General features: G+C 37.9%; 3 protein-coding genes across 10 annotated transcripts in view; 2 read left to right on the forward strand and 1 right to left on the reverse strand.

The window, feature by feature from the left end:
• RNF13 (ring finger protein 13) overlaps positions 1-14,643 on the reverse strand; it is a 124,904-nt gene that overhangs the window by 103,105 nt on the left and 7,156 nt on the right. The gene's annotated exons all lie outside the window — the stretch shown is intronic.
• ANKUB1 (ankyrin repeat and ubiquitin domain containing 1) overlaps positions 1-14,643 on the forward strand; it is a 76,697-nt gene that overhangs the window by 6,406 nt on the left and 55,648 nt on the right. The gene's annotated exons all lie outside the window — the stretch shown is intronic.
• Positions 4,582-6,060, forward strand: LOC145538072 (dnaJ homolog subfamily A member 1-like). 3 transcript variants are annotated; one of them, XM_081569457.1, is made up of 2 exons: positions 4,582-5,343; positions 5,575-6,060. In XM_081569457.1, the coding sequence occupies exons 1-2, from the start codon at positions 4,701-4,703 to the stop codon at positions 5,892-5,894; spliced, it is 963 nt and encodes a 320-aa protein (XP_081425583.1). In that variant the 5' UTR covers positions 4,582-4,700; the 3' UTR covers positions 5,895-6,060. The 3 variants fall into 3 exon arrangements, with proteins under 3 accessions (XP_081425583.1, XP_081425584.1, XP_081425582.1); XM_081569458.1 differs by having other exon boundaries at positions 4,582-5,010; XM_081569456.1 differs by having other exon boundaries at positions 4,582-6,060.

Here is a 14,643-nt window from a genome sequence, read left to right on the forward strand (position 1 = left end):
ATAGTTCTGGAAGTCCTAGCCAGAACAATTAGGCAAGAAAAAGAAATAAAAGGCATCCAAACTGGAAAGAAAGAAGTAAAACCATCACTATTTGCGGATGACATGATTCTGCCAAAAAGGTATCAGAAATAATGAATTAATACAGTAAAGTTGCAGAGTACAAAATCAATATACAAAAATATACTCCATTTCCATACACTAAAAATGGACTAGCAGAAAGAGACATTAAGAGAACAATCCCGTTTACAATAACAACAAAAAGAATAAAATACCTAGGAATAAATTTAACCAAGAAGGTGAAAGACCTGTATACTGAAGGCTATAAACACTGTTGGATGAAACTGTAGACACAAATAAATGGAAATATATTTCATGCTCATTGACTGAAGGAATTAACATTATTAAAAGGTTCATATTATCCAAAGCAGTCTACAGAGTCAATGCAATCTTTATCAAAATCCCAAGGACATTTTTCACAGAAATAAAACAAAAGTCATAAAATTTATACAGGACCACAAAAGACTGTGAAAAAGTCAAGGCAATCCTGAAAAAAATAACAAAGCTGGAAAAAAAAAAAAAGAAAAAAATAAAAAAAAAATAAAATGCCTTTCCCTGTGGGGAAAAAAAAAAAAAATAACAAAGCTGGAGACATCACATTCCCTGATTTCAAATGATACTACAAAGCTATAGTAGCCAAACAGCATGGTATTGACAAAAAAACAAACACACAGATTAATGGAACAGAATTGAGAGCCCCAAAACAAATCTGTACCTACATGGACAGTTACTTATGGCAAAGGAGCAGAGAACTACAATGGAAAAAAAATAGTCTCTTCAATAAATGTTGGGAAAGGACTTCCCTGGTGGTCCAGTGGTTTGGAATCTGCCTGCCAATGCAGGGGACATGAGTTCAATCCCTGGTCTGGGAGGATTCCATGTGCCACAGAGCAACCAACTAAGCCCATGCACAACAACTACCCAAGCTCACTTGCTGTAGGGCCCATGCCCCACAACAAAGAGTAGCCCCTGCCTGACGCAACTAGAGAAAGCCCAGGTGCAGCAACAAAGACCCAGCACAGCCATAAATAAATAAGTAAATAAATGTTGGGAAAACCAGACAGCTCTATGCAAAAAAAAAAAAGAAAAGAAAGAAGAACACTAACTTATACCAGACACAAAACTCAACTAAATAGATTAAAGACTTAGTGTAAGACCTGAAACCATAAAACTCAACAGAAGAAAATATTAGCAATATGCACCTTAACATCAGCCTTAAGCAATATCTTTCTGAATATGTCTCTTCAGGCAAAGGAAACAAAAATAAATAAATGGAACTACATCAAACTAGAAAGATTTTGCACAGCAAAGGAAACCACCAGTAAAATGAAAAGACAATCTACTAAATGGGAAAAGATATTTGCAAATCATACATCTAATAAGGGGTTAATATACAAAGTAGAACTCAGAAAACTCAACAGCAAAAAACCAAACAACCCAATTTAAAAATGAGCACAGGATATGAAGCAACATCTTTCCAAAGAAGACACACAGATGACGAAAAGGCACATGAAAAGATGATCAACATCACTAATTATCAGGGAAATCAAAATCAAAATCACAAGATAACACCTCACACCCATCAGAATGACTGTTATCAAAAAGGCAAGCAATAATAAGTGTTAGTGAGGACGTGGAGAAAAGTGAACCCTCAAACACTGATACTGGGAATGTAAATTGATGCAGTCAATTTATGGAAATAATACGGAAAATAACACAGGGAGGCCTCAAAAAATTAAGAGAACTACCATGTGATCCAGCTACACTTTTGGATATTTATCCAAACAATATGAAAACACTAATTCAAAAAGATATATGCAACCCTATGTTCACTGCAGCATTATTTATAATAACCAAGATATGAAACAACCTAAATGCCTATCAACACGTGGATAAAAAAGATTTGGTAAGCATACAGAATACTGCTCAGCCATTAAAAAAAAATAAAATGAAGTCTTACCACTTACAACAATACACATGGACCTTGAGGATATTATGCTAAGTGAAATAAGTCAGATGGAGAAAGAGAAGTACTATATGATTTCATGCAATGTGGATTATAACTAACTAACTAAAGGAACAAACCAAATGAAGATAAAACAAATGCACAGATATGGAGAACAGATCAATAGTTACCAGACTGGAAAGGGGTTGAGGAAAGACAAAATGGGAAAACGGGTCAAATGCAGGGTGACAGATGAAAATCAAACTTTCAGTGGTGAACATGCTGTAGTATGTACAGAGATCGAACTATAATGTAAGCATGAAACAATGTTATAATCCAATGTTACCTCAATTTAAAAATGCATTGACATAATATAATCAAGGATATTTCTACTATTAAGTGGTGAAAGTCAGGTCCTGTTCTTCCTCCAATCTATTACCTCCCTTGTCCTTATACAGACATAGGCAATGAGTTGTCCTTTTTGATAACAAACTTTACTGAGTATTATGCATTAAAGTAGAATTAAATTTTTGCATGGGTATATAATGTAGTTCCCTACAATAAGGAAAACAAATCACAGCCATATGACTAATACAGATGAATTTCATAAGAATAACCCCGAGCAAAGGAAGCAAGTCACAAAGAAGGCAAACACTACGATTCTACTCACAGGAAGTTCTTTAAAAGACAAAACAGAAGATATTCTGTACAGATTCACATTTAAGAGGTAAAAAGGTAGAGAAAAATGAGGACATTATCATCATAAAAATCAAGATTGTGATACCTTGAGGGTAAGAAAGGTAAGGAAGCGGGTGTGACCAAGAAATAAGATGCTTCTGGGGTGCCAGCAATAGTCCACATCTCAACCTAGGCTGTGATGAGATGGGAATTTGCATTGTAATTGTTCTTGAAGCCATATACAAATGTTTTATGCATTTTCTTGTATCTATGATATCGAAAAATTTTTTTTTTGGGCCACGCAATGCTGTTAAGTGGGATCCTAGTTCCCCAATCAGGGATAAAACCGTGCCCCCTGTATTGGAAGCTTGCAGTCTTAACCAGTGGACCACCAGGGAAATCTCCCTCTATTGTTAAAAGGAAAAGAGCAAAAATAAAGCAGCTTGTCTTTAAAACAAGATTTTGCTTTGCTTTGTTTTTCTGACAACATGGAAATATTATGAAAGCTAGCAAGCAGAAGCCTATCAAGATCACACATACCAAATCAACAAATAACAGGCAACTACTAACAACCAGACATGTTCAACCCAGAGCTGTTATCTTCTCATTCAGCGGACGTGAGATGGGATCTAGTAATGTGTCTATAGCACATATCATCCAGGGGCTTGTGGTAAAAATAAATATTCCCAGGTCCCTCCCCGGAGATTCAGACAGAAGACCTATAATTTTACTTTTTTAAAATGTCCCCTAGTGAACCCACATGATCAAGCCAAATTTGAAAAACACTGTTCTCAATTATAGATTGGCAAGTACTATAGCAAGTCATTATTTATAAACTTCTTGTAAGTCAAAGAGGAGTGGGGTAGAGGGTCAAATTAGAGTAAGAAAAAGGAGAGAGGAAGGAAGGAAGGAAGAGAAAGAAGGGAAGGAGGGAAACAGGAACGTAAACAAAAACAAACATATTTCTCTTCAATACCACTGTTGTCACCAGTGCCAATGCCAACCCCAGCAACAAGCCATGCAGCAAACAAGAAAGACAATTGACAATGAATTGCTTTCATAACATTAGAATCTTAAGCATCATTTGGAGAAATATTCTAGAAAATTATGGTTTTCTAGGTTATCAAATCAGGCCCAGCAGAGACTTCCCCTGGTGGTCCAGTGGTTAAGACTGTGAGCTTCCAATGCTCAGACTCCATGCACCCTGGTCAGGGAACTAAGAGTTCATATGTTACAACTAAAGATCCCACATGCTGCAACTAAAATTGAAGATCTCAAATGCCACAACTAACACCTGGCATAGCCAAATAAATAAATGTTAAAAAAAAATATATGCATCAATACTTCATGCCTAGTGTATCTATACTTCAAAATATCAGTCTTCTGAACCAAATTTTTTTTATGATGCTTCACATAAATATCAGTATCACCACTATACACAGATCAGTAGAGAACTTACTAATTTTGACATAAGTGCTCTGCTAAGTATTTGATGTGAATGCTTTTCCATCTAATCCTCAGAACAACCTTGTCAAGTAAAACAAAAACACTACAGGGAAAAGTAACTTGTATTATCATTCCAGTTTCCTATTTTAGGGGGCTCAATTTCTATGTGTAAATACTAGAATCAAGGAACCAATTCTCATATCCATTATTCCCACTCCACCTTTTTCCTTTAATTTATGCATAATTTCTGAACAAAAAGCTGAGCATGCCCAATGCCCCATTCACTGTTTGGGGCATGAAATTTACCCTACTAAATCAATGGTGTAAGAGTATGGGGTGCCAGATCAAGGCATCCCATTCCCACTGATAATAACAACTGCTTCTTAAAATATCACTTCAAGACTCGGTTCTTGGCGTCTTTTCTGTATTACTGTTAAAAATATTTCATGTTTAGCGGAACTTTCCAGAACGCTCGGTGAGAGCCGAAGGAGCGGCGGCTGCCCAGGCTGCTCACAGCAACGCGCTCCTTCGCGCTCCCCCACACCGGCATCGGCCCGCTCACCGGCTGTAGAAAATGGTGAAAGAAACCACTTACTATGATGTTTTGGGGGTCAAACCCAATGCCACCCAAGAAGAATTAAAAAAGGCTTACAGGAAACTGGCCTTGAAGTACCACCCTGATAAGAATCCGAATGAAGGCGAGAAGTTTAAACAGATTTCTCAAGCTTACGAAGTGCTCTCTGATGCAAAGAAAAGGGAATTATATGACAAAGGAGGAGAACAGGCAATTAAAGAAGGTGGAGCAGGTGGTGGTTTTGGCTCCCCCATGGACATCTTTGATATGTTTTTCGGAGGAGGAGGCAGGATGCAGAGAGAGAGGAGAGGTAAAAATGTTGTGCATCAACTTACAGTAACCTTAGAAGATTTATATAATGGTGCAACAAGAAAACTAGCTCTGCAGAAGAATGTGATTTGTGACAAATGTGAAGGCCGAGGCGGTAAGAAAGGAGCAGTAGAATGCTGTCCCAATTGCCGAGGTACTGGAATGCAAATAAGAATTCATCAGATAGGACCTGGAATGGTTCAGCAAATTCAGTCTGTCTGCATGGAGTGCCAGGGCCATGGCGAGCGGATCAGTCCTAAAGATAGATGTAAAAGCTGCAACGGAAGGAAGATAGTTCGAGAAAAAAAAATTCTAGAAGTTCATATTGACAAAGGCATGAAAGATGGCCAGAAGATAACATTCCATGGTGAAGGAGACCAAGAACCAGGACTGGAGCCAGGAGATATTATCATTGTTTTAGATCAGAAGGACCATGCTGTTTTTACTCGGCGAGGAGAAGACCTTTTCATGTGTATGGACATACAGCTGGTTGAGGCATTGTGTGGCTTCCAGAAGCCAATATCTACTCTTGACAACCGAACCATAGTCATCACTTCTCATCCAGGTCAGATTGTCAAGCATGGAGATATCAAGTGTGTGCTAAATGAAGGCATGCCAATTTATCGTAGGCCATATGAAAAGGGTCGCCTAATCATTGAATTTAAGGTTAACTTTCCTGAGAATGGCTTTCTCTCTCCTGATAAACTCTCTTTGCTGGAAAAACTTCTGCCTGAGAGGAAGGAAGTAGAAGAGACTGAAGAAATGGATCAGGTAGAATTAGTGGACTTTGATCCAAATCAGGAAAGACGGCGCCATTACAATGGAGAAGCGTATGAGGATGATGAACATCATCCTCGGGGTGGTGTTCAGTGTCAGACCTCTTAGTAGGGCCTGTGAATACCACTCACTGCTGGTGTTTTATTTGCAGTAGTGATTGAGTGAAGGACTATAATCATAATATGCTCACTACTTGCTTTTGTTTTAATATTCAACTATAGTAGTGTTTAAAAGTTAAATGAAGAATAAACTCGAATATAAAAAAAAAAAAAAATTTCATGTTTACATTAATAAGATGCATAAATACTATGAAATAAAACAACCTGTTAACATGTATGTGTAAACTCTGGGTGGTGGGACTCTCATGATTTTATTTTACATTTACCTGCATATTTCAAAATAAACTTTCTAAAGTTTATTTCATTTTATATAACATATACCAAACAAAAACATTAACTTCACTATGGCGATGGTTTCACTGTTACACAAATATGTCAAAGCTAATAAAAGCATAAGCTTTAAATATGTATTATTTGCCAGTTGTAAGTCAATAAAGCCATTTGTAATTTTTTAAAGAAAAATAATTATTAAATTCTGATGGGAAAAATAAGGCTGAGGGAGAGTACCCAAAAAGACTAAACCTGGGAGAAGGGTCCCCTCCTCAAACCTGGAGCTTCTCATTGGCAAAGGTATGGTTGCAGCACACGAGATAACAGAGAATTTCACCAGACTGTGCAAACCAGAGCTGGTCCAACACTGCCAGACAAGCAGGAAACCATTCTCTGGAGCAGGTGTTGAGGTTGGTGAGCAAGCAGAGCAAGCAGAGGTAGTCAGGACGCTGCTACAGAAACAAGACCTGGAATCCACAGTACTCGTGTGAAGGGAACTGTAGGAAACAATTCTCTGGGTAAAAGCCAGCCAAGGTTGGTGCACAGGCATGCAGAAGGAGTCAAGGCACTGCCTGCACAAGGCCTGAGGTACATGGTGTCCACTTCAGAAGGGCCGTGGCAAGGCAGGTCTGGACTGGGACTGCAGGACCAGTGAGGGCCTGCTTACTCTGGGCATGTGGCTGAGGCAGAGCACCACCAGATGGCCCCAGTGTCCCAGGGGAAGAGGACACACACAGCTCTAGAGTTAACTAGGAAAGAACACTAGGAAACTAAGGAAAAAAATCCCTTCCCCTCCAGCATCCTGACCCCTTTAGCACCTAGTAAAGGAGAAATGGTTAGAGTCCAGTCCATTACTGCAGAGCAGGTACTGAAGGGTGAATCTGGAGCAGAAAGAAAATGAATTGGTAATTTACAGTTATCTTTCTGCTCTTAACAGTATTTAAGTGAGACAGTGCTTCTCTCCTTAATAACAGGGAAAAAGGAGAGTGAGTACATGGCCATGAGTGTTCATCGTGGCCATTGGTGCAAAATCTGAAAAAGCACCCACAGTCTTTGACGTATCACTTATTTTTAAAAGTCACACAAATTTCTTATTCTAGTCTAGGCTATTATCCATGTATGTTTTAAGACAAAATGTTTTAAATTATGCAACAACTGATTGTTATGCTTATCAGCTTCTAGGGGTTGCCCACGTTCCTTGGCCCAGGTGACCCATGCCCCATCTTCAAGCCAGCAATGGTATATTGATTCCTTCTCATATCACTTCATTCCAAACTCCTCCTCTTCCACTTCCAGGAAATCTTGTGATTACACTGGGCCTATCTGAATAACCCCCAGCTTCCCTGGTGGCTCAGTGGTGAAGAATTCACCTCCAAATGCAGGAGACATGGGTTCAATCCCTGGCTCAGGAAGATCCCCTGCAGAAGGAAATGGCAACCCACTCCAGTATTCTTGCCTGGAAAATCCCATGGACAGTGGAGCCTGGCGGGCTACAGTCCATGGGGTTGCAAAAGTCAGATACGACTTAGCAACTAACCAACAACAATCACATCATGTTTGAGCACGTCTCTGTTTCCTGGCACAAGATTTTCTTGTCCCATTTTGTACTTTCCTTGCTGTAGCCCCCAAATCAGTCATTTCTCAAAGGAAGATATCCTTGTTTGTAGGAATCTTACACTAAAGTTTCTGGTGAATACAGAATATGAGGTTAACAAATTACTCGCAAATGATTAAGGAAGGAAAGAAAAGGTTCCTGTACTGTTCTGGAAACGAGATCATTTCAAAATTAAAATATACACATACATACTTTACATTAATCAACACAATTTCTTCCAAAGCTTAGAACAAATTATTTGAGGCTTGTCTAAACACTAGCAGTACAGATGAATGAAAATTTACCAGCTATAAAAATCACTGTGATTCCTCTCAGAACCTGACAAACTGAACTCAGCTTTTGAAGTGTAACTGCAAAGACTATGAGGAGAGTTGTAAAATACAGATCAAAGTTCGTGGCCTGGTAAATCCACCATTTACTGATTTAAGTTGATGCCACTGTAATCAGCCTTTAATCCTTATACATTATTCATTATATTGTTATCTAATAAAATGTTTATGATTTTTTCTAATACTAAAAATAATGCTCAGTAGAATATATAAAGATAATACTGATTACCCAAAGGTTAACATTCACAGGACAAATATGAGTGTTTGTCCTCATGTGTTATAGCTCATTCTCACAGGTTCCTACATACCCTCGCTCTCCAACCTCACTTTCAGCTCTCCTTCCTCACTACCACCCAGCTGACCCATAAGGGCCCAGCTCACCCAACATATTAAAGCACAATAGCAAGAGTACTATGATATACTTCTTAATCAGATACCAGAATTTCTTAAAAGTCTATTCCCCTATTCTGTATCACCCACATCATTCACACTGGTTCTACTTCTCTGATCCAACCACTACTAGCAGGTTTTTTTCCAATCCATATTTTATTATCATTTTTACACTTATTGTATTATGACTTGTATGCTTTTTTACTTAAAGTTGTATCATTTTCCCTTGATATTAAAACTCTTCATAAACATTTTGTTAATAGCTGCTGAATGTTACATTATATGGATAAATCATGACTTTCTCTAACTATTCCCCTACTGTTTAATATTAAGTTGAATCTACCTATTGCAATTATAAATAATTCTATGATAAATATAAATCTCTTTCAATATTTCAGATTATTTCCTTAGTATAGATTCCTAAATGTGTAATCACTATGCCAAGGAAACAATTTAAAACTTTATGCATGTAGCCAAATTGCTTTCCAGAGAGAATATTCCTATTAATATTTATAATTCCAAATAAATGTATATTTCAAACACTGATTATCCTTTTCTCATCTTTGTTGGTATTAGATAATAAGTTACATATGCTATAAATGATTTTTTAAATTTCTGGCTATGTACTTAATATGCATTATTTCTTTTAATACTCCCAACAGTATCAACAGATGGTGGAAGGTCTTACTATCTTTCCATAAATATAGGAAACTGAGAATTAGATAAATAACATTAAGTGCTTATAGCAGTGCTGAGGATATAGCAAGCACATTAAAAGTATTCACTTTCTTAAGTAGCTTGCCCAACGATGCTTACCTCTTAAATAATGGAGCTACGATTCAAATACAGGTGTATATCATGAAATGCCAGTCCTTTCAGACCATCTGATTACTGTATGAATTTGCATTTATTTAATTATGTGTGAGATTGAAATTGTTCATATGAAATTTGAACAGATGCAATTGTTAATAATGAAATTTTAAGGCTAAATATTTGAAAACCTCTTTCAAGGAAAACTAAGAAAGGTAAACTAATGTATATAAATGATAATTTACATATTCAAATCAGCTACCATTCCAAGGGCTTCCCTGGTGGCTCAGTGGTAAAGAATTCACCTGCAATGTAGGAGATGTGGGTTCAATCCCTGGGTCAGGAAGATCCGCTGGAGAAGAAAATGGCAACACACTCCTAGTTTCTTGCCTGTACACTGAATACTCCTGTATTCCCATGGACAGAGGGGCTAGTGGGCTACAGTCCATGGGGTTGCAAAAAGAATCAGACGCAACTTAGTGGCTAAACAACAATAACCATTCCAACCTTATTTTTATTATTCATGGATTTCTGAACTAGAGTTAATGATAAATATGGTTTATCCCTAAGGCTTTCTCCATAACATCAGAATTAAGTTGCAAAAAAAATTAACTTTAAAAATAAACATCCCCACATTTCTTCAAGTTTAAAGAAAATAAAATATTCCTATCTATATTATAATGACCAAGTGTATGTAATCTGATACCAGGAATGCAATAGTGTAAGCAGATAATCATTCAACACTATGCTAAAAGGACATCCTATACTATTAATATTCACAATAATCATACACCATTGAGATCAAAATTCTTTACTGTTCCACTTTCCACTTTCTTATTTACCTATGTGATCCAGCTTATAAAGGTAAAAAAGAAGGCAAATGATCATTAAAAGAAATTAACGCTACACACAAAAATCAGTCATGCTTCTATATATCAGCAATGAATAATCCAAAAATGATATTAAGAAAACAATTGCATTTATAAAAGTATCTGAAAGAATAAAATACCCAGGAATAAATTTAATAAGGAAGTGAAAGACTTGTACACAGAAAACCACAAAACATTGCTGAATGAAATCAAAGACCTAAATAAATGGAAAGATAACCTGTGTATTATAACACTAAATATTGTTGAGGAGTTCCCTGGTGGCCCAGTGGCTAAGATTCCAGGCTTTCACTGCTGTGGTCCACGTTCAGTTCCTGGTGAGGGAACTGAGACCCTGCAAGCCACACGATGTGACCAAAAAAAAAACGACTACATATTGCTAAGATGGCAATACTACCCAAACCAGTCTACAGATTTAATACATTCCCTATCAAAATTCCAAAAGCCTTTTTTATGCAGAAATGGTTAAGTCAATCCTCAAATTCATATGAAACCACAAGGGGCCCTGAATAGTTCAAAATAAATTTGAAAAAGAAGTACAAAGCTAGAGGACTCACACTTCCCAATTTTAAAATCTTACTATAAAGCCATAATCAAAACAATGTGGTATGGGCATAAGGATAGGAACAGAATTGAGAGTCCAAAAATAAATCCATACTTCTATGGCCAAACTGATTGGCAATAAAGGTGCCAAGATCATTCAACAAGGAAATAATACTTTCTTCAACAAGTGGTATGGGAACAATTGGATAGTCACATGCAAAACAATGAAGCTGTACCCCTAAATTCACAATATGCAAAATTTAACTCAAAATAATTAAATGACCTAAATGTAAGAGCAAAAATGATAAAACTCTTAGAAGAAAATCTAGGGGTAAATCTCCATGATCTTGGATTCCATGATGGATTCTTAAATATGACACCAAAAGTATAAGAAACAAAAATAAACTGAGCTTGATCAAAATTTAAAACTTTTATGCATCAAAGGATATTAATAACAAAATGAAAAGACAATCCACAAAATGGAAGACAATACTTGCAAATCATACATCTGATAAGGATCTAGCATTCACAATACATAAAACATAACTCAGTAATAAAAAAACAAACAATCCAACTAATATGTGGGCAAAAAATTAGTAGACATTTCTCCAAAGAAGATACACAAATGGCCAAACAAGCACATAAAAAGATGCTCAACGTCATCAGTCCTTAGGGAAATGTGAATCAAAACCATAGTGAGATATCGCCTCACATTCACACAGATAGCAATCAGTTCTGTTCAGTCACTCAGTCATGTCCGACTCTGCAACCCCATTGACTGCAGCACATCAGGCCTCCCTCTCCATCACCAACTCCTGGAGTTCACCCAAACTCATGTCCCTTGAGTTGGTGATGCCATCCAACCATCTCATCCTCTGTCATCCCCTTCTCCTCCTGCCCCCAATCCTTCCCAGCATCAGGGTCTTTTCCAATGAGTCAGTTCTTCGCATCAGGTGGCCAAAGTATTGGAGTTTCAGCTTCAACATCAGTCCTTCCAATGAACATTCAGGACTGATTTCCTTTAGGATGGACTGGTTGGATCTCCTTGCAGTCCAAGTGACTCTCAAGAGTCTTCTCCAACACCAGAGTTCAAAAGCATCAATTCTTCGGTGCTCAGCTTTCTTTATAGTCCAACTCTCACATCCATACGTGACTACTGGAAAAACCATAGCCTTGACTAGACAGACCTTTGTTGGCAAAGTAATGTCTCTGCTTTTTAATATGCTGTCTAGGTTAGTCATAACTTTCCTTCCAAGGAGTAAGCATCTTTTAATTTCATGGCTACAGTCACCACCTGCAGTGATTTTGGAGCCCAAGAAAATAAAGTCTGTCACTGTTTCCATTGTCTCCCCATCTATTTGTCATGAAGTGATGGGACCGGATGCCATGATCTTAGTTTTCTGAATGTTGAGTTTGAAGCCAACTTTTTCACTCTCCTCTTTCACTTTCATCAAGAGGCTCTTTAGTTCTTCTTCACTTTCTGCCATAGGGTGGTGTCATCTGCATATCTGAGGTTATTGATATTTCTTCCGGCAATCTTCCAGCTTGTGCTTCATCCAGCCCAGCGTTTCTCATGATGTACTCTGCATATAAGTTAAATAAGCAGGGTGTCAATATACAGCCTTGACATACTCCGTTCCCTATCTGGAACCAGTCTGTTGTTCCATGTCCAGTTCTAACTGTTGCTTCCTGACCTGCATACAGGTTTCTCAAGAGGCAGGTCAGGTGGTCTGGTATTCCTACATCTTTCAGAATTTTCCACAGTTTATTGTAATCCACATAGTCAAAGGCTTTGGCATAAAGCAGAAATAGATGTTTTTCTGGAATTCTCTTGCTTTATTGATGAACTAACGGATGTTGGCAATTTGATCTCTGGTTCCTCTGCCTTTTCTAAAATCAGCTTGAACATCTAGAAGTTCACAGCTCACGTACTGTTGAAGCCTGGCTTGGAGAATTTTGAGCATTACTTTACTAGCATGTGATATGAGTGCAATTGTGTGGTAGTTTGAGCATTCTTTGGCATTACCTTTCTTAGGGATTGGAATGAAAACTGACCTTTTCCAGTCCTGTGGTCCCTGCCGAGTTTTCCAAATTTGCTGGCATATTGAGTGCAGCACTTTAACAGCATCAGCTTTTAGCAACTGAAATAGCTGAGTTGGAATTCCATCACATCCATTAGCTTTGTTCATAGTAATGCTTCCTAAGGCCCACTTGACTTCACACTCCAGGATGTCTGTCTCTAGGTGAGTGACCACATCATCATGGTTATTCAGGTCATTAACACCTTTTTTGTAAGGAGAGTTAGAGATACTTTTTCAATGATGAATTGAGTGGTGTTAAAGATATATGGGGATCTTCCTGACCCAGGGATTAAACCCAGGTCTCCCGCATGGCAAGCAGATTCTTTACCGAGTCACCAGGGAAGCCCCAAACATATGTGGTTTGGCTGGAAATATAGAACAGGGGCTTCTGAAAAGGAGTTTATAAATATGGTAAAATCAACAAATCATACCCTTTGGAAGGTGCTCTATTTTAAGGACCGATTTTTTGCCAGTCCCTACAAATTAACCTGGAATTCAAATGACTGCCCTGACCAGAAAGTTGTTGGTCCTGCCTCTAGAGCATCATTGTATCTGTTTTGGGACACCGTTTGCACTAGGTGCTCATTCGTGTGCCTAAAGGACAGAGAATAAGACTTCACAGAGCTTCCCTGAACTGGCTGTATGACTGTATGGATGCTTTTGTGATTGCTGATTAATCAAGGTCTATATGAATGACAGAATTCTATCTGAGATTTGCTTCTTAGATAATATTCCAACCTAGTTAGCCAGGTTACCAGGAGATTTGGCTCTTACCTATCCCTTTCACTGTCAGAGGCTACTGATATCTATCAAAAGAACCAACCAATTGTGAAGCTTAAATTGGCTTTTTTTCCATCTGGCTGCTGAATTTTCCAAATTTGCTGGCATGTCGAGTGCAGCACTTTCACAGCATCATCTTTTAGGATTTGAAATAGCTCAACTGGAATTCCATCACCTCCACTAGCTTTGTTCGCAGTGATGCCTCCTAAGGCCCACTTGACTTCACATTCCAGGATGTCTGACTCTATGTGAGTGATCACACCATCGTGATTATCTGGGTCATGAAGATCTTTTTTGTACAGTTCTTCTATGTATTCTTGCCACCTCTTCTTAATATCTTCTGCTTCTGTTAGGTCCATACCATTTCTGTCCTTTATTGAGCCCATCTTTGCATGAAATGTTCCCTTGGTATCTCTAATTTTCTTGAAGAGATCTCTAGACTTTCCCATTCTATTGTTTTCCTCTATTTCTTTGTATTGATCACTGAGGAAGGCTTTCTTATGTCTCCTTGCTATTCTTTGGAACTCTGCATTCAGACGGGTAGCAACAGCAATAGCACTAATTTTTTTTTAACTGGGAAAGAACAAGTGTTGGTGACAATGAAGAGAAACTGGAACCCTCATACACTGCTGGTAGGAGTGTAAAATGGTTCGGTCACTGTGGAAAATAGTTTGGCAAGACCTCAAAAGACTAAACATAGGATTACCATATGATCCAGCAATTCCATTTCTTACGTATACCCAAAAGAAATGAAAACTAGTTCTCAGACAAACTGTTGTAAATGAATGTTCATGGCAACAATATGCACAACAGCCAAAAGATGCAAAGAACCCAAATGTCCTTCAACAGATGCTGTATATATACAATAAAATAATTAAGCCGTAAAAAGGAAAGATCCATACATACAGCAATGTAGCTTGCAACAATCCTGCAGAACCTTGAAAACATTACGCTAAGTGAAAGAAGCCAGACACTAAAGGTCACATATTGTACGGTTCTATTTATATAAGATTTCCAGAACAAATGAGATCTC

This window comes from Giraffa tippelskirchi, chromosome 2 (genome assembly GCF_054371585.1).
Source record: "Giraffa tippelskirchi isolate mGirTip1 chromosome 2, T2T-mGirTip1v1.2.pri, whole genome shotgun sequence".
NCBI classification, from domain to species: Eukaryota; Metazoa; Chordata; class Mammalia; order Artiodactyla; family Giraffidae; genus Giraffa; species Giraffa tippelskirchi.